Source organism: Aricia agestis, chromosome 2, assembly GCF_905147365.1.
Source record: "Aricia agestis chromosome 2, ilAriAges1.1, whole genome shotgun sequence".
Taxonomy (NCBI): Eukaryota; Metazoa; Arthropoda; class Insecta; order Lepidoptera; family Lycaenidae; genus Aricia; species Aricia agestis.
The window spans coordinates 2,590,288-2,614,766 of record NC_056407.1 but is presented as its reverse complement, the minus strand read 5'-3'; the positions used below and the strand labels follow the sequence as shown (position 1 = coordinate 2,614,766).

At 40.5% G+C, this 24,479-nt stretch overlaps 3 protein-coding genes and 1 long non-coding RNA gene across 4 annotated transcripts; 2 read left to right on the top strand and 2 right to left on the bottom strand.

The window, feature by feature from the left end:
* Positions 1–4,560: 4,560 nt before the first annotated feature.
* LOC121735641 (chorion class B protein PC10-like) lies at positions 4,561–5,718 on the top strand. Its single transcript, XM_042126540.1, has 2 exons — positions 4,561–4,645; positions 5,176–5,718. Exons 1-2 carry the CDS (start codon positions 4,598–4,600, stop codon positions 5,671–5,673), a joined length of 546 nt encoding a protein of 181 aa, XP_041982474.1. The 5' UTR covers positions 4,561–4,597; the 3' UTR covers positions 5,674–5,718.
* Positions 5,719–6,690: 972 nt separating this feature from the next.
* LOC121735667 (chorion class A protein Ld5-like) lies at positions 6,691–7,599 on the bottom strand. Its single transcript, XM_042126572.1, has 2 exons — positions 7,451–7,599; positions 6,691–7,136 (listed from the first exon to the last, which is right to left on the bottom strand). Exons 1-2 carry the CDS (start codon positions 7,547–7,549, stop codon positions 6,744–6,746), a joined length of 492 nt encoding a protein of 163 aa, XP_041982506.1. The 5' UTR covers positions 7,550–7,599; the 3' UTR covers positions 6,691–6,743.
* Positions 7,600–8,090: 491 nt separating this feature from the next.
* On the top strand, positions 8,091–9,194 carry LOC121735562 (chorion protein ERB.1-like). Its single transcript, XM_042126415.1, has 2 exons — positions 8,091–8,216; positions 8,383–9,194. The coding sequence occupies exons 1-2, from the start codon at positions 8,124–8,126 to the stop codon at positions 9,139–9,141; spliced, it is 852 nt and encodes a 283-aa protein (XP_041982349.1). The 5' UTR covers positions 8,091–8,123; the 3' UTR covers positions 9,142–9,194.
* Positions 9,195–20,554: 11,360 nt separating this feature from the next.
* LOC121735750 lies at positions 20,555–23,007 on the bottom strand. The gene is made up of 2 exons (XR_006036901.1): positions 22,876–23,007; positions 20,555–21,542 (listed from the first exon to the last, which is right to left on the bottom strand). It is a non-coding gene; the product is annotated as an uncharacterized LOC121735750 (long non-coding RNA).
* Between the last annotated feature and the right edge of the window lie 1,472 nt (positions 23,008–24,479).

Sequence of the window (24,479 nt, the reverse complement as noted above, 5' to 3'; positions counted from 1 at the left end):
AAACACAGCACAAGCGCTGTTTCACGCCAGTTTTTTCTGAGAACATGGTATTTCTCCGGTCGAGCCGGCCTATTCGTGCTGAAGCATGGCTCTCCCACGTATATATTGCGCCCAGTACGCCTTAGTGACAGCGCTAGTGGATGCAACCTCACTCCAGATTGGTTTTACGTCACCCTGTTTCTTCCATGTGATGATGTGCCGAAGATCGTCATCTCTTTCTTGAGCCTCTCTCATAGCATTATTCTCCCAGAGACCTAAAGGACTTGTTCTCGTTAACTTTAATGTTACTTCGTTAGATTCCTGCTTAACACAATGTTTGCAGTCTTCCGAACACGGCCTTCGTGAAAGTGCGTCGGCATTCCCAGGCGTCTTTCCGCTGCGGTGTTCTGTCTTGACTCTTGAAGTCAAACTCCTGGAGCTGTTCAATCCATCGAGCTACTTGACCTTCTGGGTTCTTGAATTGCAGTAGTCACTTCAAGGCTGCGTGATCAGTTCGCAGTAAAAACTGTCTGCCGATGAGATATTTGTTGAAATGTTGTGCGTCTTTACGATAGCCAAGAGTTCCCTTCTTGTCACGCAGTAGTTTCTCTCTGGCTTAGATAAAGATTTGCTGAAATATGCAATGACAACTTCTCTTTCACCCTGTTTCTGAGATAACACCCCTCCGATGGCCGTGTTGCTTGCATCCGTGTCGACTATAAACTGACCTTCAGTTTGTGGATACCCCAGGATTGGTGTTTCACACAGATGTTTCTTCAGTTTCTAAAAAAACCTTCAGAAGTCTCATCCCAACTAAATTGTCGTTTATCTTCTGTCAGCCGATGTAATGGCTTGGCTATCTCTGAAAATCCCTTAAGAAAACGCCTGTAGTAGGAGCATAGGCCGAGAAATGCCCGCACTTCGGTTTTGTTCTTAGGGGTTGGCCAATTTTGAACTGCTTCCAGTTTCTCCGGGTCTGTCTGGATTCCATCACTGGAAACTTATATGAAAATGATAGTCGCTTTTTTAATGTTTAAATTGTTGGTTATTTTAAGTATACTTACTTAAGGAAGATTTTTTTAGTTATTTGTTTAGTGTAAGGAACAAAACACTTTGTAACTGTTAAACTTTAGTAAACAAGTTAATTTTAATGTTTTTTTTTGTTTGTTCGATTAAATTATAAAGGATTTAGCGCTTTTTTGATGAATAAAGAAAATAAAGAAATACCGCAAAAATACCAAAAAACCGGAAAACCGGTTTTTGAAAAATCAATACCGGTATTATACCGGTATTGCAAAAATTGCCAATACCGCGATGCCCTATTTTAACCATCACAATAATCGCAAAAGATTTAAAAAATGGGGTTTGATTAGGTACCATTATAGCTAAATACAGTGAACTAAGGAAAATACATGAATAAAAATAAATAAATAAAATATCTTTTTTATTCAAAATGGGTATCATGATACACTTTTTGAAAGTCGAACGAAGAAACTACGTTGCCTACCACCGGTTCGGGAACTACCCCGCCGAGAAGAACCGGCGTAAGAAACTCGCACGGGGCCATCTTTTGCAAAAAAAATGGAAAATTACAATGTTATGGCTTACAGCTATGTAACAAAATTAAAAGAAAAGTAACCTGCATGGAGCCACCCTATTCCCAAGGTGTGCTGTCCTCGAAGAAATCATTGACTTTATAATACGCTTTAGCACACAAACGTTCTTTAACTGCTTTTTTAAATTTGTTTAAAGGTAGATTTTGAACATTTTCTGGGATTTTATTGTATAGGCGTATACATTGGCCTTTAAAGGATTTGCTTATTTTGGCTAGTCTGAACATTGGTATTGCTAACTTGTTCTTATTTCTAGTATTTACATTATGATTATCACTTTTCTTTTTGAAAATATTTATGTTCTTTCTAACATATAAGAGATTTTCCAAAATGTATTGAGATGTGACGGTCAGAATTCTTATTTCTTTAAATTTTTCTCTTAGAGATTCCATGGTTGTGCACTTAATTTTGTTATAATTTAATATATTATATTTCCTTAATTTCCTTAATAATTAAATAATAAGTTCTCAAATTACACTCTGGATTTGTGTTGTGTTTGATTTCCACTGTTGGGATGTAGCTCAGTTTGGGAGTTTCTGTTCATCAACCGTTGGATGAACCTTTAACATAATAATATGGCAATTCACCACTGTCGGAAGAAGACGAAGAATACATATCTTTGACACTTGACAGATGACAAGTGTTTTGCTGGCCCCTTTTTGCCGCGGACCGGGCTTGATGGCATACGAGAAAATTTTGTTCTGATAATTTTTCCTTGAAAAGGCTTAATCCAGCTGGAATTTCAAATTTCTTTCCCTTTTGGTTTTTTTCAATATAATCGCTGTGAACTTTTTGTGTGGTCGGCCGACCAAAGTGCATCAAAATTCAAGAGTACTTCAGCTACGCTCCGGAGCGGACCACGTGCTTGAGAAGACAAGTATCCTGCCCCTACAAGATCCAACGGGCTTGCTGCTACTGCAATTGCCTGAGGAGCACCCCTGCTGACTATGGAACGGGTGAGTCGGGCATGATACGGGTTCGGAGTGTTTTCTTTTTTGAGAACCTATACTATCCCGCAGGCAATCTAGCTATTACACGCATTTTGCCTGTCCAATAAATATACAAATAAAATTGTTGCTTATTTAGTCCCCTGTACGAATAGCTAAATATTTTATATAAAAATAAATAACATTTCCATAAGAAAAATAAGAAACGCTCTCAAATTTCTTCATACATTTTCGCCCTATCAAGAACGCGGCGAGCGTCGTAACCATAAACCTATAATGCTAATATTATGTCTATGGTCGTAACATGGTCGTAACCGCCACTGTACAAGGCGCGCTGATATTGAATGTTATTTTAATGCCTTTAACGTCGATATTCGTACTGAACTGCTAATTTATGTAATAATTTTTGTGATAGCGTCCTTAAAATCTCAGAAGTAATGTGTGCGTTACGCTCTGGAGTTAAGGTTGAATTTGTTATGTTCAATTTTGGTGAGTCGCTTCGATGCGCTTCGACTCCGCGCTACTATAAATTCACCCTGAGTTTGAATCATTTATCTTAAAACAACATTTTATTTTCAAAATCGCTATGAAATATGAATATATTTCAAAATCGCTAATAGGAGCATAACGTGATGATGTATGGTGTTGTGGGGATCACATAATATTGTATCCATATACTACCATGTGACATTAGTGACCTTGACGTGGTAGTGATGATGATGATAGTGAATGTTATTTGCATAGTAGCATATGCTTTAAGTTTCTAAAACATCGCCCCAACCACCTTTGTATTTATGAGGAATCCGGAGTTCTCTAATAGTATCTTCGGAACCATACCATACCATGGTGCAAAATCTTACTTTTTGGCCTACCAAAAAGTAAGATTTTGCACCATGGTAAGGTACCTATACCTAGCATATGCTTAGGATAATTCTTATAAAACCAAAATCACCATGTGTTTCCATATAAATTTTGAGAAGTTCTCTCGATAACTCATGGATCCCGTCATCAGGTCACCACTTTTGTGAACATGGTACCAAATTGGAGTGATACCTAATACCTACAACAAAACAAAAAATTGAAAATCTGTTCTTGTGAACCGATTTTCAAAATTTTTACCGCGGCGGAGTAAACGTTGAACATAAAAAAAATATCCACAGCCTAACCTCCTCCTTTTCGGAGGTCGGTTAAAAAAATAGTTATCCAGAGGATACGTTATGTAATGTTTTGTTTTATTCATCAAGCATCTTTACCGACGACTTTGTCGTGTGTCCGTCTGTCTGTCTGTCTCCAGGCTATATCTCAAGAACGGTAATAGATACAGAGTTGAAATTTTCACAGATTATGCATTTCTGTTGCCGCTATAATATAACAACAATGATGATGAAGGAGGCGTGTTCTGTCGCGGGTCACCAATGTGGGAATATGTGTGTGGTGGACAAAGGAAGATCTTCCGACCGAGCGAGGTGGTATGCTCGGTCAGGCCGAAGCCCACGTGATACATCTCAGCTGTCGTATATATACCGACGCGCTCAGAAAACTTCGATAGCGCGATGCAGGAATGTTAGGCGAATTGTGGGTACAGCCACATCATTAAAAACAGACTAAATTAAATATTTTAGGGGGCTCCTATAAAAGAAACGTATTTTTTTTGCTATATAGCAATAATGGCTATACGTGGATAACGTGGACACTTAAAATTTTTTACAATATTATAAATTGTATTTGTACTTTAATAATAAAATTAATATTTAAGAGTCTCACATATAAAAAACAAAATGTTTGCCTATCTTTGCTTTATAATAGTACGGAACCCTTCGTGCACGAGTCCGACTTGCACTTGGCTGTTTTTTTTCTTTGTTTGCTTTAAATTGTTCTGACATATTGACCGACTTACTCGTAACTTGTATATCAGGTCACGTTCACAGTGAAATTATTTCTGTTACGCTCGTATGACATAAAATTTCACCACCATTTGATAAGGAATATATTTAATTGCTATAAAAGACTTTTCGTTGGCTGCCCCGAGCATTGTTCAGTTAAAACACACTCACAATCATGTTCAAGTCCGTCCTCCTCATCTGCTCCCAAGCTCTCTTCATCCAGGTATATTAAAACTACCTGTATTATACCTATTATTTAGTCCATCGGGACACTGAAATATAACTAAAAAGAGTAAAATTATTGGCGCAACTGTTGGGTTTTATCGACGAATATCAAAGCCTCGTCATTGAATGCAGTTGTGAATACTGAATAGTAATTTAACAGTTTCTTTTTTTTATTTATGAAATAAGGGGGCAAACGAGCATACGGTTCACCTGATGGAAAGCAACTTCCGTCGCCCATGGACACTCGCAGCATCAGAAGAGCTGCAAGTGCGTTGCCGGCCTTTTAAGAGGGAATAGGGTAATAGGGGAGGGTAGGGAAGGGAAGGGAAGGAAATAGGGGAGGGTAGGGAAGAGAATAGGGGATTGGGCCTCCGGTAAACTCACTCACTCGGCTGAACACAGCGCAAGCGCTGTTTCACGCCGGTTTTCTGTGAGAACGTGGTATTTCTCCGGTCGAGCCGGCCCATTCGTGCCGAAGCATGGCTCTCCCACGTATAATTATATTTCTAATCATACTTCATTTTCCAGAGCATCTCCGCCCAGTGCCTCGGAGCTTACCCAGCTCTGGCCGCCGCCCCCTGCGCCGCCGCCGCCCCACTAGCCGCCGCTCCCTGCGGTGCTGGCTACGCTGGATTTGGATACGCCGCCCCCGCTCAAGCCCTCGCCGCCTCCAACGGCCCCGGCCTCGCCATCTCCAGCGCCTCCCCCATCTCCCCGGTCGGCGTGTCCGTAGCCTCCGAGAACGCCATCGAGGGCGCCCTCGCCGTCGCCGGAGCTCTGCCGTTCCTGGGCACCGTCGGTCTCGAGGGAGTGCTGCCCACCGCCGGCGCCGGTGACGTGGCCTACAACTGCGGTAGCGGCGCCGTGGCCATCACCGCAGAGGATGTGGCTGCTGCTCCACTAGGCTTTGCCGCTGCCGGTCCTCTGGGTTTGGCAGGTGGTCCGCTCGGTCTGGCCGCCGCCCCCTACACCGGCGCGTATGGCTACGGACCCATCGGCGGTTGTGGATGCGGCGGTGTCTTATAAGGAGATACATCGATACCAATTAATATAACATACTGTTTTCCCTAACATGAGTTTGTAATTATTTGTTTAAATTAATCTTTTTGCCTTGGTAGTTTCGAGACCACGCGTTACCATAAAATGTTTGAGGCTAAAAAACCAAATAATCAAATCTGACCCAAAATTGCATACAAATCCTACAACGGACAAACAAAAAGATTTTTGCACAAACGATACAGAGATAGAGATAGTAGATATAAAATTATAAAATATATTTAGTATCATGTGCTGACGATAGCGGTCTCGTAGTTCAAGGTTCCACACAATGTGGGTCAAACAATAGCGCCTACGTGACGATTACAGATACATTTGTATCAGCAGACGCACTCTAAGCGATAATAGAAATCTATGATACACATATTATTATAATTTACATAAAAACACGTATATTATTATCGAGATCGATTTACGTAATTTTGATTATTATTAATTGTAGAAACATGTACAATATGCACACTTTTTAGGTCGTTTGTCCGAAATTTTGAATGATTTGTTCCCCCCTTATCATGGGCGTACCGAGGGGGGGGGGCAGGGGGGGGCAGCTGCCCCCCCTGGATCATGTTGACATCCATACTAAATATATTATCTAGTACTTTTATCTATAAAAATTAAAAATTAAGAACGAATTTTTGCCATTTGTTTGCAATACAATATTTGCTTATGAAAAATCTAATTTGCCCCCCCCCCTGGCCCAGAACCTGGGTGATTTGCCCCCCCCCTGGCACCAGAACCTGGGTAATTTGCCCCCCCCCCCCCCCTGGCCCAGAACCTGGGTACGCCCATGCCCATTATTCTTATTCATAGGTAGATATTTCAATATGAATCAAACGTAATAAATTAGGAAATAATTTCTCTTATTTCCGTATCCTGCATTCTGCGAGCTGATGATGTGCAGTGTTTTTATTTAAATTACGTCGTATTCACTTACGACATCGACATCTAAAACTTCAACTTAATAGGTGAAGTGAAAATAAACGAGAATTCACGTCAATATTCCATCGGCATGGCGTATATTTTCAGTTCCTGTTAGGAATTTAGTAGATGTAGGGGCCGTTGCAGCCGCAGGCGCAGCTGCCGGTGATGGTGACGGTGCCGGCGGCGGGGACGAGGCCGCCGAACTCCACGGAGCCGAGGATGGGTACTTGGCCGGCCACGGCGGTGATGCCGGACACTCCCAGCTCACCGGCCACGGCCACCTCGCCGACGCCGACGCCACCGTACGCGGGGCCGGCGCCGTAGCCGATACCGTAGCCGGGTGCCGCGAGGCCGAGGGGAGCGGCGATCTCGGCGCCGTAGCCGCAGGGGGCGGCGATCTCGGCACCGTAGCCGTAGGGGCCGGCTAGGCCGTAGCCGATGCCAGCGGGGCCGGCCAGACCGTAGCCGATGCCAGCGGCGCCGGCGCGACCGCAGCCGCAGGCGTAGACGTTCTATAATAAAATAAATTAAGGAATTAAAAAAAAACCCGAAATTCTCTTCAATGAGCGAGCTGATGATGATGAGTTGTGGTTAAGAACGCTTTCGATCATGTCAGCTTGCAAAAACCAAAACTAGATCAAAAGTGGTTACTCGACGTCTAACCTGCGATGCCACAGATGTTTGTTACAATCACACACAGACCTTATTACAGCCCTCTTTCTGTCAAGGGTTGCAAAAATTAAGGTTTTAGCAGAAAATGAGACGTTACTGTTGAGACAAGGTTCGTACCAATTATGTCACTTCATCAAAGTTGCGATGTTCTTACCTGGAGCAGGCAAGCCTGCAGGGCGAGGACGAGGAGGGCGAAGCGAGACATGTCTGTGTCGACTGAGTTCGGTACACAATAAGGATACGAGCCAACCATTAATATTTATATTAGAACTTCACCCGATTAGGAACGGCCTAACAAGTAGCACGTGTAGTGTTATCGCGTGTTTTACGATAGTATTCCCTTCGCCATTCACAAAACGCGTCACGTAAAATTTCAACACCCCTGATAGGGAGTTTGAGAACTTAATCTGTGTTAATTCTTAGGTTTTTCTGTTTCTTTACTTTCTTTTTTTATATTCTTTATTTATACTTAGTTTGTTTGATTTTGTGTTCTAGTTTATCATCCTTTATCTGAAAATTAATTGATAATTTTGTAGTGGTAGTATTTCTTTGCAGATGTTAAAAATCTGATTTAGGTATATTATTAGGTATGATGTAAGTATTAGTTACTTTAATGATAATTTAAAATGTTCAAATATATTCAAAAATTAAGCCTTACCTATTATTTAATAAGAGTATAATTTATGTAAGCGTTGTTATGAAAAAAATTGACATCAGACGATTCACAAAGCAAACCCTCTTACGTGGATGTCACGTACCAGCTGGCAGCTCTTACAACATCGATGATGATAAAGAATTCTCTTCAATTCAATAAAATATAAAGCTTTATGCATTTTGAAGTACATAGAAGTCGAGGTGCAAAAGTGTCAGACATGGTTTCCAAAATAGTCTTGGTTGTCGCTCAAGCGCTTTTCCTCAAGGTATACACAATTAATTTTATTTTATTTGTACAGTAAGATACATTTTACACAGCGATATGCCAATTACAAGTTTCCACTAGTGTATTTTACGTTTAAAAAAATATGAAAAGTATAAATTGTTTAAACTTACAGTAAGATCGAATATTAAAAATTGCATGAATTTCAGAGTATCGCTGCCCAGGCTATCGGATGTGGTGCTGGTCCGTTCGGCTACGCTAGCCCCGCGCTCGGCTACGCTAGCCCCGCGCTCGGCTACGCTAACCCCGCGCTCGGCTACGCTAGCCCCGCGCTCGGCTACGCTAGCCCCGCGCTCGGCTACGCGACACCAGCATGCGGCTGCGAGTCCCCAGCATTCGGCTACGCCGCCCCCGCCGCGGCTCTCGCTGCATCCAATGGCCCCGGACTCGTCGTCACAAGCTCATCTCCTTCGGCGCCGATCGGCATATCTGTGGCCTCCGAGAACATAATCGAGGGAGCCCTCGCCGTCGCCGGAGCTCTGCCGTTCCTGGGCACCGTCGGTCTCGAGGGAGTGCTGCCCACCGCCGGCGCCGGTAACGTGGCCTACAACTGCGGCAACGGAGCCGTCGCCATCACCGCGGAGGACATCGCCGACGCTCCCCTCGAGTACGCCGCCGCGGGCCCTATTGGCTACCCAGCTATCGGCGAGATCGTGACATCTCCGTTGGCTTACGGTCCTGCCGTTACTGAAATTGTCTCCCCGTTGGGTTACACCTCTCCCCTGAGCTGTGCCGCTTCCCCTCTGAGCTACGCTTCTCCAGCTAGCTACATCACGAAGCCCATATTTGCCGCCAGTCCGATCAGCTACACCGCCGGAACTCTAGGCTACGGCCCGGGACCCATCAGCTACAGCGCCGGCGTGCGCGGTTTAGGCGCCGGTCCTTTCGGGGGCTACGGATACATATAAGAAATCGACCCCAGCAAGCTGTTATTGGAAATAAACTGCATTACGAACACCTAGCTGTTCTTCAAACCAATTTTTACAAAGTTTATACCACATTCTTAATGGCCTGCCTACTCGATCGTCATTGTTTTTCTACGGAAGTGACATATGTAAAACGATGGTTGCAAAACATGAGTTACAAAATATTTGTAAACTAAAAATATTTGTTAAGTATAAGTTAGTTACTAATTTCGCATGCCATTCACTAAAATAAGTAGGTACACCTATAATTTTATTTATAACTCTGTAAGTATGATATAAGGAAACTAAATTTAATTCCAAAAGTCGGAGAAACGGCTGTTCTCCAAAGAACCTGAATGCAGCATATCTACACAACACGCACACATAATATGGTATTGACCGAGGCCCAATAATCTAGTAATTCACATGCCAAATATACTACAGCTATAAAGTTTTAACATTAATATCAAAGCGTTATGCTTACTCAGAAATAGATTGCAATGTTTAAGAGTTTAACACATTACACGTCTTATAAAATTGACGACCTCTGTGGCTCAGTGGGTGGGCTGTCGGTAGCTCAAGCCGGGGGTCCGGGTTCGAATCCCGTCAAACTGACGTGGTGTGAAGCGTCCATAGATATTATATTATTATTATTATAAAGTTATGAATTTGTGCAATGTTTTAGAGTTCAACGCGTTACACTTATACAGTAATAATTGATTTGAGCAATGTTGTAGAGTTTAACGCGTTACACTTATGTACAGTAATTGATTATTAATAATTGATTTGAGCAATGGTTAATTAAGAGATCAACGCGTAACACTTATAGTCTTATATAGTTATTTGTGCAATGTTTTAGAGCTCAACGCGTTACACTTATACAGTAATAATTGATTTGAGCAATGTTGTAGAGTTTAACGCGTTACACTTATGTACAGTAATTGATTATTAATAATTGATTTGAGCAATGGTTAATTAAGAGATCAACGCGTTTCACTTATAGTCTTATACAGTGTGTAACAAAAATAAGTGATAATACTTTAGGGTGTGTACGTGTTCCTTGTCGAGAGTTCACTGTGAAAGTAGCAGCGCTAAAAGACGAAATTTTTTTTTCACTTTTGTATGGGCAAGGGTCCGAGCGTCACGAGTTTCCCCATACAAAAGTGAAAAAATTTTTTGGTCTTTCAGCGCTGCTACTTTCACAGTGAACTCTCTACAAGGAACACGTACACACCCTAAAGTATTATCACTTATTTTTGTTACACCCTGTATAGTTATTTGAGCAATGTTGTAGAGTTTAACGCGTTACACTTATGTACAGTAATTGATTATTAATAATTGATTTGAGCAATGGTTAATTAAGAGATCAACGCGTAACACTTATAGTCTTATATAGTTATTTGTGCAATGTTTTAGAGCTCAACGCGTTACACTTATACAGTAATAATTGATTTGAGCAATGTTGTAGAGTTTAACGCGTTACACTTATGTACAGTAATTGATTATTAATAATTGATTTGAGCAATGGTTAATTAAGAGATCAACGCGTAACACTTATAGTCTTATATAGTTATTTGTGCAATGTTTTAGAGCTCAACGCGTTACACTTATACAGTAATAATTGATTTGAGCAATGTTGTAGAGTTTAACGCGTTACACTTATGTACAGTAATTGATTATTAATAATTGATTTGAGCAATGATTAATTAAGAGATCAACGCGTTACACTTATAGTCCTATATAGTTATTTGTGCAATGTTGTAGAGTTTAACGCGTTACACTTATGTACAGTAATTGATTATTAATAATTGATTTGAGCAATGGTTAATTAAGAGATCAACGCGTTACACTTATAGTCTTATATAGTTATTTGTGCAATGTTTTAGAGCTCAACGAGTTACACTTATAGTCTTATATAGTTATTTGTGCAATGTTTTAGAGCTCAACGCGTTACACTTATACAGTAATAATTGATTTGAGCAATGTTGTAGAGTTTAACGCGTTACACTTATGTACAGTAATTGATTATTAATAATTGATTTGAGCAATGGTTAATTAAGAGATCAACGCGTAACACTTATAGTCTTATATAGTTATTTGTGCAATGTTTTAGAGCTCAACGCGTTACACTTATACAGTAATAATTGATTTGAGCAATGTTGTAGAGTTTAACGCGTTACACTTATGTACAGTAATTGATTATTAATAATTGATTTGAGCAATGGTTAATTAAGAGATCAACGCGTTTCACCTATAGTCTTATACAGTGTGTAACAAAAATAAGTGATAATACTTTAGGGTGTGTACGTGTTCCTTGTCGAGAGTTCACTGTGAAAGTAGCAGCGCTAAAAGACGAAATTTTTTTTTCACTTTTGTATGGGCAAGGGTCCGAGCGTCACGAGTTTCCCCATACAAAAGTGAAAAAATTTTTTGGTCTTTCAGCGCTGCTACTTTCACAGTGAACTCTCTACAAGGAACACGTACACACCCTAAAGTATTATCACTTATTTTTGTTACACCCTGTATAGTTATTTGTGCAATGTTGTAGAGTTTAACGCTTTACACTTATGTACTGTAATTGATTTGTGCAATGATTTAGAGTTCAACGCGTTTCACTTATAGACAGTGCAGGACCTATGTTTTTGTATGGGATGAACCCTAAAAAACCCTAATAAAAATAAATCAAAATATCTGCAGTTACCTCAGGTTGCCTCTCGCCTCTGATTAATCTGCTGTTAAAAATTGACAAATCATAGAAAAGTTCGTATAACCAGCGAACTACTCTATTGTGCTGGACAAATTATAGATAATAAATAAAATAATACAGTCTTCCCGTAAGCGGGCGTAGGTTATATACAGTAATTGATTTGTGCAATGTTTTAGAGTCTAACGCGTTATACTTATACAGTAATTTATTTGTGCAATGTTTTAGAGTCTAACGCGTTACACTTACGCTGTAATTGATTTGTGCAATGTTTTAGAGTCTAACGCGTTACAATTATACAGTAATTTATTTGTGCAATGTTTTAGAGTCTAACGCGTTACAATTATACAGTAATTTATTTGTGCAATGTTTTAGAGTCTAACGCGTTACAATTATACAGTAATTTATTTGTGCAATGTTTTAGAGTCTAACGCGTTACACTTACGCTGTAATTGATTTGTGCAATGTTTTAGAGTCTAACGCGTTACAATTATACAGTAATTTATTTGTGCAATGTTTTAGAGTCTAACGCGTTACAATTATACAGTAATTTATTTGTGCAATGTTTTAGAGTCTAACGCGTTACACTTACGCTGTAATTGATTTGTGCAATATTTTAGAGTCTAATGCGTTACAATTATACAGTAATTGATTTGTGCAATATTTTAGAGTTCAACGCGTTACACTTATACATTAATTGATCTGTGCAATGATTTCAGTAGTTTTTGAGTAAAAGAGTAACAAACATCCATACAAACTTTCGCCTCATCATATTAATATAGCTTCATTCATTAATGGATGCGATTTCGCCCCCGAAACGTGCGTAAAAGAGACAAGTAGGTAGTGACGTTCTAGACGTGTTACATTGCTATGATTTATTTCCAGACTGCCAAAAAGAGGTAATATCACTGACCTCCATTATACAAGTACACTAATGGAGGTAGGTCAGTGGGTAATATTTACTGCATGTGTGTACTACATGTTGTATTATATATCATACTAGCGGCCCGCCTCGGCTTCGCACGGGTGGACATTGATTTTTAAATAATTTTTTTTCAATCTTTATTTCTTAGTCAATCTTTATGTTAAGCAGAACATAAAAATGGTTTACACTAAACGAAATGAATTAATGAAGCACTATAATATTATCCCATCAATGAAGCGGCACCCGGCTGTCACATAACTATTATATTATAAATCTATTGTGTCTGCGATTCCCATGATCGAGGTAATAATAATTAATATTTACGTGGACTCTCCGGGCGAGCACACCCGCGCGGCGCGCCTTGACGACGCGACGCCCAATTCGCAACGTGCAGCAGAAATCGTAATATTTTATTTTCGCCATAACATTAAAACCAAACGTCCAATTTTAATCATTCAAAGACCAAATATTATCTACATTAACTGTACTTAGTAATGAAATAATTTATTTTGATAAAAATTAATGCCATGAGTAAAATAAAGGCATTTAAATGTAGGCCAAAAACATTTCAAGATTTTTTAATAAAAAAATGGTTATTGTGCCTCACTCAACATAGATAGGTATAGTGTTTCGCGGATTTTTTTGTAGATATTTAAAAGATCTACAATTACTTAGAACATTTTATGGTTCTATCTTTTATAGTTTAGGCAGCGTACGCGAAAAAAGTAACATTTCTGGTTGATTTTTTACACCTTGCGTCCGAAAATCCCAAATATCTTACGGAACCCTATTTTTTTCCAAAATAAAATTTAGCCTATGTTCAGCAGAATCAATGTAGGATTCCAATGGTAAAAGAATCTTTCAAATCGGTCCAGTAGTTTCGGAGCCTATTCAAGACAAACAAACAATCAAATCTTTCCTCTTTATAATAGTAGTGTAGATTAACCCAGTTTAAAACAGTTTTTTTTTTCTATTTTTTAATAACGTTGCCGCTCATCAGCACCACGTCCATTTGGCCTCGTGCCCAGTAATTTGAAGACTCGTATACTAGCAACTTTGTGAGGGCTCGCGTCGTCACACCTTGACTGACTGATGATAACACATCTACATATAAATAAAAATTAAAGTACAAATCAATAGGCGTGATAGTTTTTATTTATTAATTATTCATGCACAAGGTTACAAAGACACATTTAAAAGTTAGAAATAATGCATCGGCGTACTTCTTAAAAGAGATCTCTTCCAGCAGACCTTATAATTTTGTGGATGTGTTGTAATTTGTAATAGATGGGAGCATGTACACAAAGACACAAAAAATGAAATCAAACAATCATAAACCTATACTAACTTAATACTAACTAGTTCTAAAGTAAAAAAAATAATTTAGATTTAGATTAGTATAATTATATCTATATTTTAATTTAAAATATAGATTTAATTATACTAATAACAATAATTACTTTCATAAACACGCAAAATACATAATATTATACTCATAATATACACATACAAACAATAATTATTAACAACGTATATAATAAATGGATACATAAGATATAAATAAATATAACAAAAACGGCAGATAGTGTGAAGACAGATGCACATTGGTTAATTTTTAATAAAGGAGAGGAAAAAAAAGAAGGATTACACGGTACATATTCATTTAAAGTACCCAATCGTGTGGGATAAGCGTGGCGGTCGAAAAGGGAGATCTTCCGAGCGAGCGAGGTGGTATGCTCGGTCAGGCCGAAGCCCACGTGATACATTTCGGCTGTCGTATATATACCGACGCGCTCAGAAAACTTCTATAGCGCGATGCAGGAATTTTAGGCGAATTGTGGGTACCGCCACAAAGGTAATGCCAAAAAGTAATGCTTTAATCTAGACTTGAAAGTGTTCACAGTTGAGGCTTCATGAACGTGGTCCGGCAGACCATTCCAGAGACGCGCTGCGACAGCCGAAAATGACCTCTCATAGAATATTGTGTTGCAGTTTGGTATTTCTAGAGGCCTCTTCACTGTGCACGTTTTTTCCGTAAAGTGTACAACAAAAGTGCTCAGGTTGTGGGATATAGTAGGGCTCGCTTCGCTCACGGGGACAGATTGCTTATACAGGAAAGACTGCGATAGAAGGAGGGTTATGTTTTTAAAATCTTCTTTTAGAGACCCTGCCTGCTCTACCCTGTACTGTTTATGATACACTCATTCAATTGCCGCCATTTACAATGTAGTTTAAATATTTCAGCTTTTTGCACCAATATCAGTATCCGTACGATGTAATGTAACATCTGTAACACAATATTGATATTATTATTATTAATATTGACAACCTCTGTGGCTCAATTGGTTGAGTGTGTGGCAGCTCAAGCCGAGGGTCGCGACGGAACAAAAAAGTTTTCAATGTTCCCGGGTCTGGATGTATATAAAGCTGTCTACACACCAATGCCGCCGCGGCCTCATTTTGAAACAAGCTTACCGGCGGTACACCAAAGCTTCGGCCCGGCGGCATAACCCGCCGGTCAAGGTCGGGGCAACAATCCAGCGGTGGCGGCCTGCGCCCGTTGCGAATTGCACAATGCACATTCAGAAGCCAGAAGCAGAAGGTTTGCCCGCCGGCTTTGGTGTGTAGACAGCTTAAAATATGTGTATAATATAATAAAAATCTTAAAATATTTGTATAGTATAATAGTATTAAAAAAATATTACGTATTTGTACTAACGACCGCACTCAGAGAAGTATAATGATTGCCTAAAATTATTTTAATGAACAGTTTAACATGAAATGTTCTTTTTTTTTAAAATATTAATTAAGGGGGCAAACGAGCAAACGGGTCACCTGATGGTAAGCAACTACCGTCGCCCATGGACACTCGCAACATCAGAAGAGCTGCCACCTGCAGCTCTTCTGATGTTGCCGGCCTTTTAAGAGGGAATACGCTCTTTTCTTGAAGGTTTGCAGGTCGTATAGGTCCGGAAATACTGCTGGTGACAGTTCGTTCCAGAGTTTTACAGCGCGCGGCAGAAAGTTACGCGAAAAACGCACTGTGGAAGACTGCCACTCATCAAGGTGATGAGGATGGTATGTTTTTCGCGTGGGACGATGGCGAAAAGTTGCAGGTGGTATGATTCCGAACAATTCCTCAGAGCACTCCCCGTGATACAACCGATAGAGGATGCAGAGTGAAGCTACATCTCGGCGTAATTCCAAGGGGTCCAAGCTGTTTGAAACACTATGGCAGTCAACAATTCGAGCGGCCCTTCGTTGGATACGATCCAGAGGGAGCAGTTGGTATTTTGGCGCCCCTGCCCAGAGGTGAGAACAATATTCCATATGAGGCCGAACCTGCGCCTTGTAGAGTTGTAGGCGTTGGTCCGGACTGAAGTACTGTCTCGCTCTGTTAAGAACACCGAGCTTCTTCGAGGCTAATTTGGCCTTACCCTCTAGATGATATCGGAACTGGACTTCGCTCGATATGTTGACGCCAAGTATCTCAATGCTAGGGGAGATGGTTAAAGATGTGCCCTCGAAACGAGGATATACGACCATTGGTGATTTTTTAGTGGTGAACGCGCAGACTTGTGTCTTGGCGGGGTTGAATTGGACCAAGTTACGTCTACCCCATTCAGAGACCTTCTCCAATGAATTCTCCACCTTAGACACAAGTTCGTTTCGACTCTCAGTGACATTTTGCCGAGAAATATTGGGGGAGCCTGTATATACAGCATCACCTGTACTATATTCCGCATAGCAATGAATGCCGTTGGTCTGTAACAAGTCATTAATATGCAGTATGAATAGAGTAGGCGATAGCACACAGCCCTGAGGGACACCAGCATCAACAGACTGAGTTTCCGAGCATTCGCCGTCAACTACGACCTTTATGCTTCTGTCTGCTAAGAAACTAGTGACCCACTTACATAATTTCTCGGGCAGCCCGTATGATGGAAGCTTTGATAGCAGCGCTTTATGCCAAACCCGATCGAAGGCCTTTGCAATGTCCAAACTAACAGCCAATGCCTCTCCCTTCGACTCAATTGCCTGAGCCCAACGATGAGTCAGGTATGCCAAGAGATCACCAGCCGAGCGACCCTTACGGAACCCGTATTGTTTGTCGCTTAGCAATCCCTGGCCGTCCAAGTATCGAAGAAGCTGGCTATTGATAATGGATTCCATTATCTTCGAGAAGAGAGAGGTTATAGCGATTGGTCTGTAGTTGGAAGGATTTGAGCGATCACCTTTTTTGGGGATCGGGTGCACCAAGGCTGTCTTCCAGGAAGCCGGGACGATGCCAGTGGAATAGGAGAGCCGAAAAAGACGCGTCAAGACCGGAGCCAACTCTGGAGCACACTTTTTCAACACAATAGGCGGGATTCCGTCAGGCCCACTCGACTTTTGGATATCAAGGGAACAGAGGGCTTTTCGCACTGAGCGCTGATGAAACCGTATATCCGACATGATGCTCGTGCATCGCGGTATGGTCGGCGGTTTCTGCCCCCCGTCATCCAGGGTCGAGTTTGACGCAAAGAGCTTGCCCAGAAGATCGGCTTTGTCTTTTGCGTCCTGGGCCAACGATCCATTTCCTACGTGTAGGGATGGTAGGGTTGGCTTGCAGAAATTTCCTTCAATAGCTTTGGCCAGAGACCAGAATGCACGGGTTCCCGAGGGGAGGCGCTCAAGTCTCTTGCCAATTCTATTGACGTGCTGTTGCTTTGCCCGAGTAATCTCTTTCTTGAGGGACCTAGAGGCAAGGTTGTACTCCTTTTTATATGTGCTGGTATTTAAATCCCGAGCAGACACTGCGTTGGCCCAGGATTGGTAAGCCTCCTGCTTCCGGCGAGAAGCTTTTTTGGGGGATGAACCAAACCAGGGACGAAATCTGCCGCCAGTTGGCACTACAGAGGTCGGAATGAAAAGTTCCATCCCCTGCATTACCACATCGGCAACAGAGTTGGCAGTGTTGTCGAGATCACCCGGCGAGAAGCACACGTGCCCCCAAGGATAGGATGCAAAAAACGACCGCATCCCATCCCAGTCTGCTGACTTGTAGTGCCACACACGACGGTATATAACAGCGCGCTGTCTTAACACCGTCGTAAGTGGCACAGAACTCCTAACAAGGCAATGATCCGATGAACCAAGTGGTGCGGTTACGGATATTTGGTAGCCGTCAGGATTTGAAGTAAGTAGGAGGTCCAACAAGGAAGGATTCTGACCATCCACATCTGGGATTCGCGTAGGCGTAGTAACCAGTTGTGTCAAGTCGTTCGCAAGGGCAAAGTTGCAGACAGATCTCCCCGCATGATCAGTTTTAATGGAATTGAGCCAGTCGGCGTGGTGGGCATTAAAGTCGCCAAGTATTATGATCTCTGCGGAAGGAATCCGCTGCTGCACAAAATCTGAAGCAGCTTGCAGGTGCTCCAAGAGTCGGTCCGTCTCGGGGTCACCACTATGGGACTTATATAGGCACGCATAGACGCGAGGGTGGTCGTCGCAATCTATGCGGAGCCATAAGGTTGACAGGTCCATGACCTCAAGATTGCTGAGGCGGCGAGAGCTGATATCATCTCTGATATACACACACACTCCAGCTTTGGGTAGAAAGGAGTGCTCGAAATAATACCCTGGGTGGGAAAGGTATAATGTGTCACTCGGAGATGATATCTGCGTCTCGGTTAAAAAGAGCAAAGCCGGCTTTGCCGTCTCAAGGTGGTAATGGACGGCATTAAGGTTGGAGTGTAATCCCCTGATATTACAAAAGTCCACGTTTAATTAGTATTAGTATATCAGTTTTATATTTGTATAGATTTAATTCAGGCATCTTGGCCCATATTATAAATACCTTATAGATTAACATACATACAATTATACTAAAAACTAACGCTAACACTAAAACACTAAACACGTATTGTCTGCGACGTGGGGCGCGACGTGTTCGGAAGTCGTCCTCGGAACCTCCTGTAGACGACTCCAATCGGCCAGAACTCCTCCTTCTCGAAGGTCGGTAGATGGTGCGTCGGGACTCTCACCACAAAGGAGCTAAAATTCACTTTGTGGCGGGACTCCAAGTGCTCGACCCTCAAGACGAAGTTGGTCATGCTCCTGATGTAGTCCACGACCTGCTCGACCTGCTTAATATCAAGGGGGGTGCCTTTGTGTGTTTGCTCTTGCCCCGAGCAGATTGGAGCGCAGTTTTTCCCTCCCCAGAATACGAGGGGCAGCCTGGACGTCCACGCTCAGTTCCAGGGGTTCCTGAGCATGGACGTCCAGAGAGGAATTCTCCAACGCAGTTGGTACCCTCCTGGCGTAACAAATTGTTTTTCAACTGCGGCATTTCTAGGGGGGTAGGGGATTGGGCCTCCGGTAAACTCACTCACACGGCGAAACACAGCGCAAGCGCTGTTTCACGCCGGTTTTCTGTGAGGCCGTGGTATTTCTCCGGTCGAGCCGGCCCATTCGTGCCGAAGCATGGATCTCCCACGGACAAAGAAGTTTATCTTCATTAAATTAAAATTAATCAATAAATCTCTGTGGGTGCAGCCGCGTGACAAGTAATAGCACAGTAATTTGGCAGGGACGCGGCACCCAGAATGTTCGTAGAGCCTCTACGAGACCGTAGCAAGGTGCTACGGCCTACGGGTATTCCTATTCTAACGATTCCTTTGTAATTTATGTTTTAATTACTTATTGTATTTTATAGTTGCCACATTTAAAACATTCATAATAGGTTTATGGCAGTATAGATATTAACAATGTATGCTCCAATAAGAACGAATCATAATTTTAGGGTATTAATAAATATAAATAAAATGTCAGACCAAATTTGTGAACATATTTTATTTGTTACAAATCGTATGTTTCGTGACACCATAGAGGTGACACATATAATATTACCATCCGGTAAGAGTTGAGATATTATTATAAGATTTTTTTATCAGAAAACTGTTGTTTTTAAAGCTTGTTACGTATTGTTGCATACAAAATTAAGAATCTATGGCAAGGCATATAGTTTCTAATTGTATACCTGCTCTTATCCTTATACATTTCGACATCACATAATATTATTATATACATCGTGGGTATCAAACTAGAAGGACGTAGCGATGCCTCTAGTTTTCAGGAAGCAACAAAAACTTAAGAAGTTTTTGTTTAATTCATCTCTACAACTGAAAATTTGCATATGTCTATTAAAGTACTTCCTTAAGTACACACGATGATCTTTTGTATTTTAACTATTCTAAAACTCCCGATATTGCAGTTGCATATCTATTTTCTTCTTAAAAAAACTTTTTTTTTGTAGCATAAGTTATAATTATTATTTCTGTATAATGGTATGCGTTGTGTGATGAGACTGGTGACAAAAAAAACTTTGAATGCATAATATTTGACTAACAACATAAGTAAGACGTGGTAAAGCCATGTTTCGTCACTCGACTCGACTTTCGGGGCTCACAGAAAACCGACGTGAAACAGCGCTTGCGCTGTGTTTCGTCGAGTGAGTGAGTTTACCGGAGGCCCAATCCCCTATCCTATTCCCTTCCCTACCCTTCCCTATTCCCTTCCCTATCCTCCCCTATTCCCTCTTAAAAGGCCGGCAACGCACCTGCAGCTCTTCTGATGTTGCGAGTGTCCATTGGCGACGGACGTTGCTTTCCATCAGGTGACCCGTTTGCTCGTTTGCCCCCTTATTTCATAAAAAAAAATAAGATGGAAATAGGCTATGCATTTTTCGATTCGACAAAGATTTGTCGTCAGATTGCAAAGGTGTTGTCTAATTCATAGTATTAGCATGAAGTTTAAATTAATTTAATGATAAAATGTAAGTTGGAGTCGTTGTAATATACAAAAACACACAAGAATAATAATCTTGCTTATGGCACGATTTTATTATGTCTGTGATTGCACTCGTGTCATGAGTTCTCATTATGTCACGCATTCACTGAGCCAGCAGTAAATTTTGTCGAGTGTGCGATAATAAATTACTTCGGAATAAATAACCTTAATTACTATAATGACTTGACTGAGAAAATAGCCTGCACTTGAATCACCAAATTTTTGGGTGCATTTGAAATCGTTTTTTTTAACATAAATGATTTAAAAAGCTTGGAATTAAATTTAACTATTTAGAGCACTTTAAATAAAATGGCTGTACAGTATTGGCTGATACAATGTTCATAAACTTGCAATACTATGAGCTACGAATAAAAGCAAGGATGTCGCCAAGGGGAGGCAGAGAGAGGGGGCGGTTGCCCCCCCTAGAGATCAATTGATAATATTGATATCAGAATTCAGAACCGTTCTTATTACAACTCTCTCGACTGTACCAGGCGTTCAGATTTTTTATCCTCCCTTATTACCCCTTGGTCGTATGCTGGCGACGCCCTTGAATAAAAAGTACTAGTTATTGAAGAAAAACTGAACCAAAAAAATGGTTTCACGAAATTCACACTTACATTATGTAAGCATGTTTTCGTGGAACATTCGTACTTTTAGTTGGTTGTGAGCTGGATCATGAATTTTAAATTTTTATGTCCAACTGCAGCCATGTTGTCCAGTATATGAGAGTTACCGTTCTATTCTGTATCCTATTTCGACGTTAGTGAGGCTATGTTCCAAGTAAGACAATATAAACTTATTTACACAATACAATCAATATCGTATCGGTCGTCTGAGCACTCGTATGTTGAGGCCGCTGTTCCGCGCGGCGAGGGCCACCGAGCTGGTGTTCTCCACCACCAGAGCCGGCGCCAGCGGTGAAGCGAACACCCCGAATATACACTGAAATTTAATTTAATTTATGCGATTTATTTGAAAGGTACTGTAAATAAATATAAATAAATAATAAATAATTTTAAATTGAAACTGAAGGAGATGTGCAAAATCAAGAAAATAAGCGCTGATAACATTATCCCCTTACATAATATGGGGATACGGAAAAAATTTGGCCAAGATTTAGGAACTTTACAAAATTAACTACTCTGCCATAGTCTAGCTCTATGTCAATGATATAGTAGGATTATTGACTCCCCGGGGCGGACGTAATATCCGCACCCGGGACTACCCACTAAAACCCTAACGGTGCTCCTGCTCCTGAAGGTGGGACTACGGGAAACGCGTGATACACGACCGCAGGATTATTAACCTTACTTAACCGTAACGTAAAGTAACCGAATATGTTTAAGGTTACATTAGGTGACGGCTATAGGATAAAAATTAAAATTGCAAACTTGATGCAAGTAGTCCTCGACTTGTAAGTTTCGAATATTCACTATCGTTATCGGGCGTTGTTACGCGACATCGATAATATAATCGATCGCCTCCGTGGTCCAGTGGTTTAGGCTCTTGACTCGGAGGTCGTGGGTTCGATTCCGGTGTTATAAACGTGTTAGTTCAAGTTTGGTTAGGATAGTCCAGGCTGATCACCTGATTGTCTGATAAGTGATAAGTAAGATGATCCATGCGTCGGATGGGCATGTAAAAAGGCGGTCCTGCGCTTGATCTCTCGCCAGTTGTGTCGGTCGACCGTCCCACTGGGTTATGAGAGTAAAAGGAATAGAGAGTGCTCTTGTGTACTGCGCACACACTTGAGCACTATAGAATTACTTGTGTGTAACTGGTTATTTTTCAACGAAGCTGGCTACCGTCACCGAAGCCGGTGTGGGAGTATTATTTTGAATAATCAATCGATAGCAAGGGAAAATATCAGTTTAGGACGAGATATCACATCGGGTACTAAAAATTGTATTTAGGTTCTTACAGCTTATAATTTCTTTCTTTATATAATCTATATCGCAAATAAACATTTACTAGCTATTTGACCGAGCTTTGCTCGGTATTCGATGAAAATGACATTTTCTAAAAATAATTCCTAGCTAGATCGATTTATCGCCCCCGAAACCCCCTATATACTAAATTTCATGAAAATCGTTGGAGCCGATTCCGAGATTGTAATTATATATATACAAGAATTGCTCGTTTAAAGATAATTAATATTATAAAATAAATTAATATTATCTAATCAGACATGAAGCGATCAGTTTGCTCGTTTTCTAGACAACTTTATAAAAATAGGGTGTTTTATAAGTATACAATACAAATGATGTTAAATTACCTGGATTATAAGCGCAATGAACAGGAATAGCTTGAGTGCCATGGCTCTGGATGTCTTGAGGCTCTGACGTGAGACTAGTGTTATAGGTAATGCTTACAGAACAGAATACAAGTTTTTTTTATACAAACATAAACAAAGAAACGTAATTATCATAAGTTTCGTAAAGTTACAGAATACGGCGATAATACCGTATAATATACTGTAACTCTAATTTGCTACATTCGATAATGTTATTTTGGTACAGGTGTGATGTTATCTTTTCGTTGTGTTAAATTTGGCTGACGAAATTAATAAAAAAATATGTTAGGGTGCGGCTCCATCTCTAAAGAATCGGGGCGAAGAAGGAGCAGAAGCGTGTGGGCCAAGTTATTGCAAAATATACCAAGACTTTATTGAAATGTTATTTTATTTAATTTTAATTTATTGATCTCAACTTATTTATAACTAGATGATGCCCGCAACTCCGTTGCACAAAAAATCGTCAATGGCGCGGGAACCGTACATTTTCCGGGGTAAAAACTATCCTACCCATGTCCTTTCCCGTGACTCAAAGTATTTCCATGCCAACTTTCAGCAAAATCGATTCATCGATTGAGTGCGAAGAAGTAACAGACAGACAGACAGATAGACAGACAGACATACTTTCGCATTTATAATAATTTATATAGGAATAATTATATACTTAGTATATGGATTCACATGCAAAAATGTGTTCATTTATGATACAAGTAGGATGTGAAGTAGGTACGATTTATGAGCAAAGGAATAGCTCCTTGAATCTTGGAAAATTATAAGGTATCAACCGCACTATATAATATTATTTATAACTAGCTGTCCCGGCAAACGTTGTTTTGCCATATTATAAAATATTTTGCCCATAGGTATTAATTTACTGAAGTGACTAAATAAGTACGGCACCATGACAACGTCCATCGCTATCCCGTCGCACAAACAATGGTCGCCGTCAGTTTCGAGTTGTAATTATTTACTATTATTTATTCAACAAATGCATTTATCAATATAAAAAGTACCCAGTAGCCGATTCTCAGACCCACTGAATATGCATATAAAATTTGGTTAAAATCGCTAAAGCCGTTTCGGAGGAGTGCGCTATCTAACATTGTGGTTTGTGACACGAGAACTTTATATTTAAGATTATTATAGTCCACACTTGTATTTTATGGTCCCATTCTCGTGCCATCTTCTATTAACTTAAATTATACTTATTTACGTAAATAACTATACAGTTTGACAAGGCTTTAAATGAACTAGAGCTGTAGCAAGCTGTATGTATTCGGTACTGAGTAACGGGTACGCCATCAGCTAGTACCGACTACCGAGTAACAAAACGTTACTCACAAATGCGTTTTGTTACTCGCATTTTTCGTAGGTAGTTGACTTTTTTTTTATTTAATATGTTTTTTTTTACTAAAATGTCGCGACGAGCATATCGCATACCAGCTGATGATAAGCGTTAAGGTAACGCTTGCAGTATTCTAGGTTTAATTTAATTTTTTAGAAAAAAAGATTTTATAGTCCGAACAATTTAGAACAATTTTTTAAATTATTATCAAGCAAATTTTTCGTGATAAATTTGCTTGAAA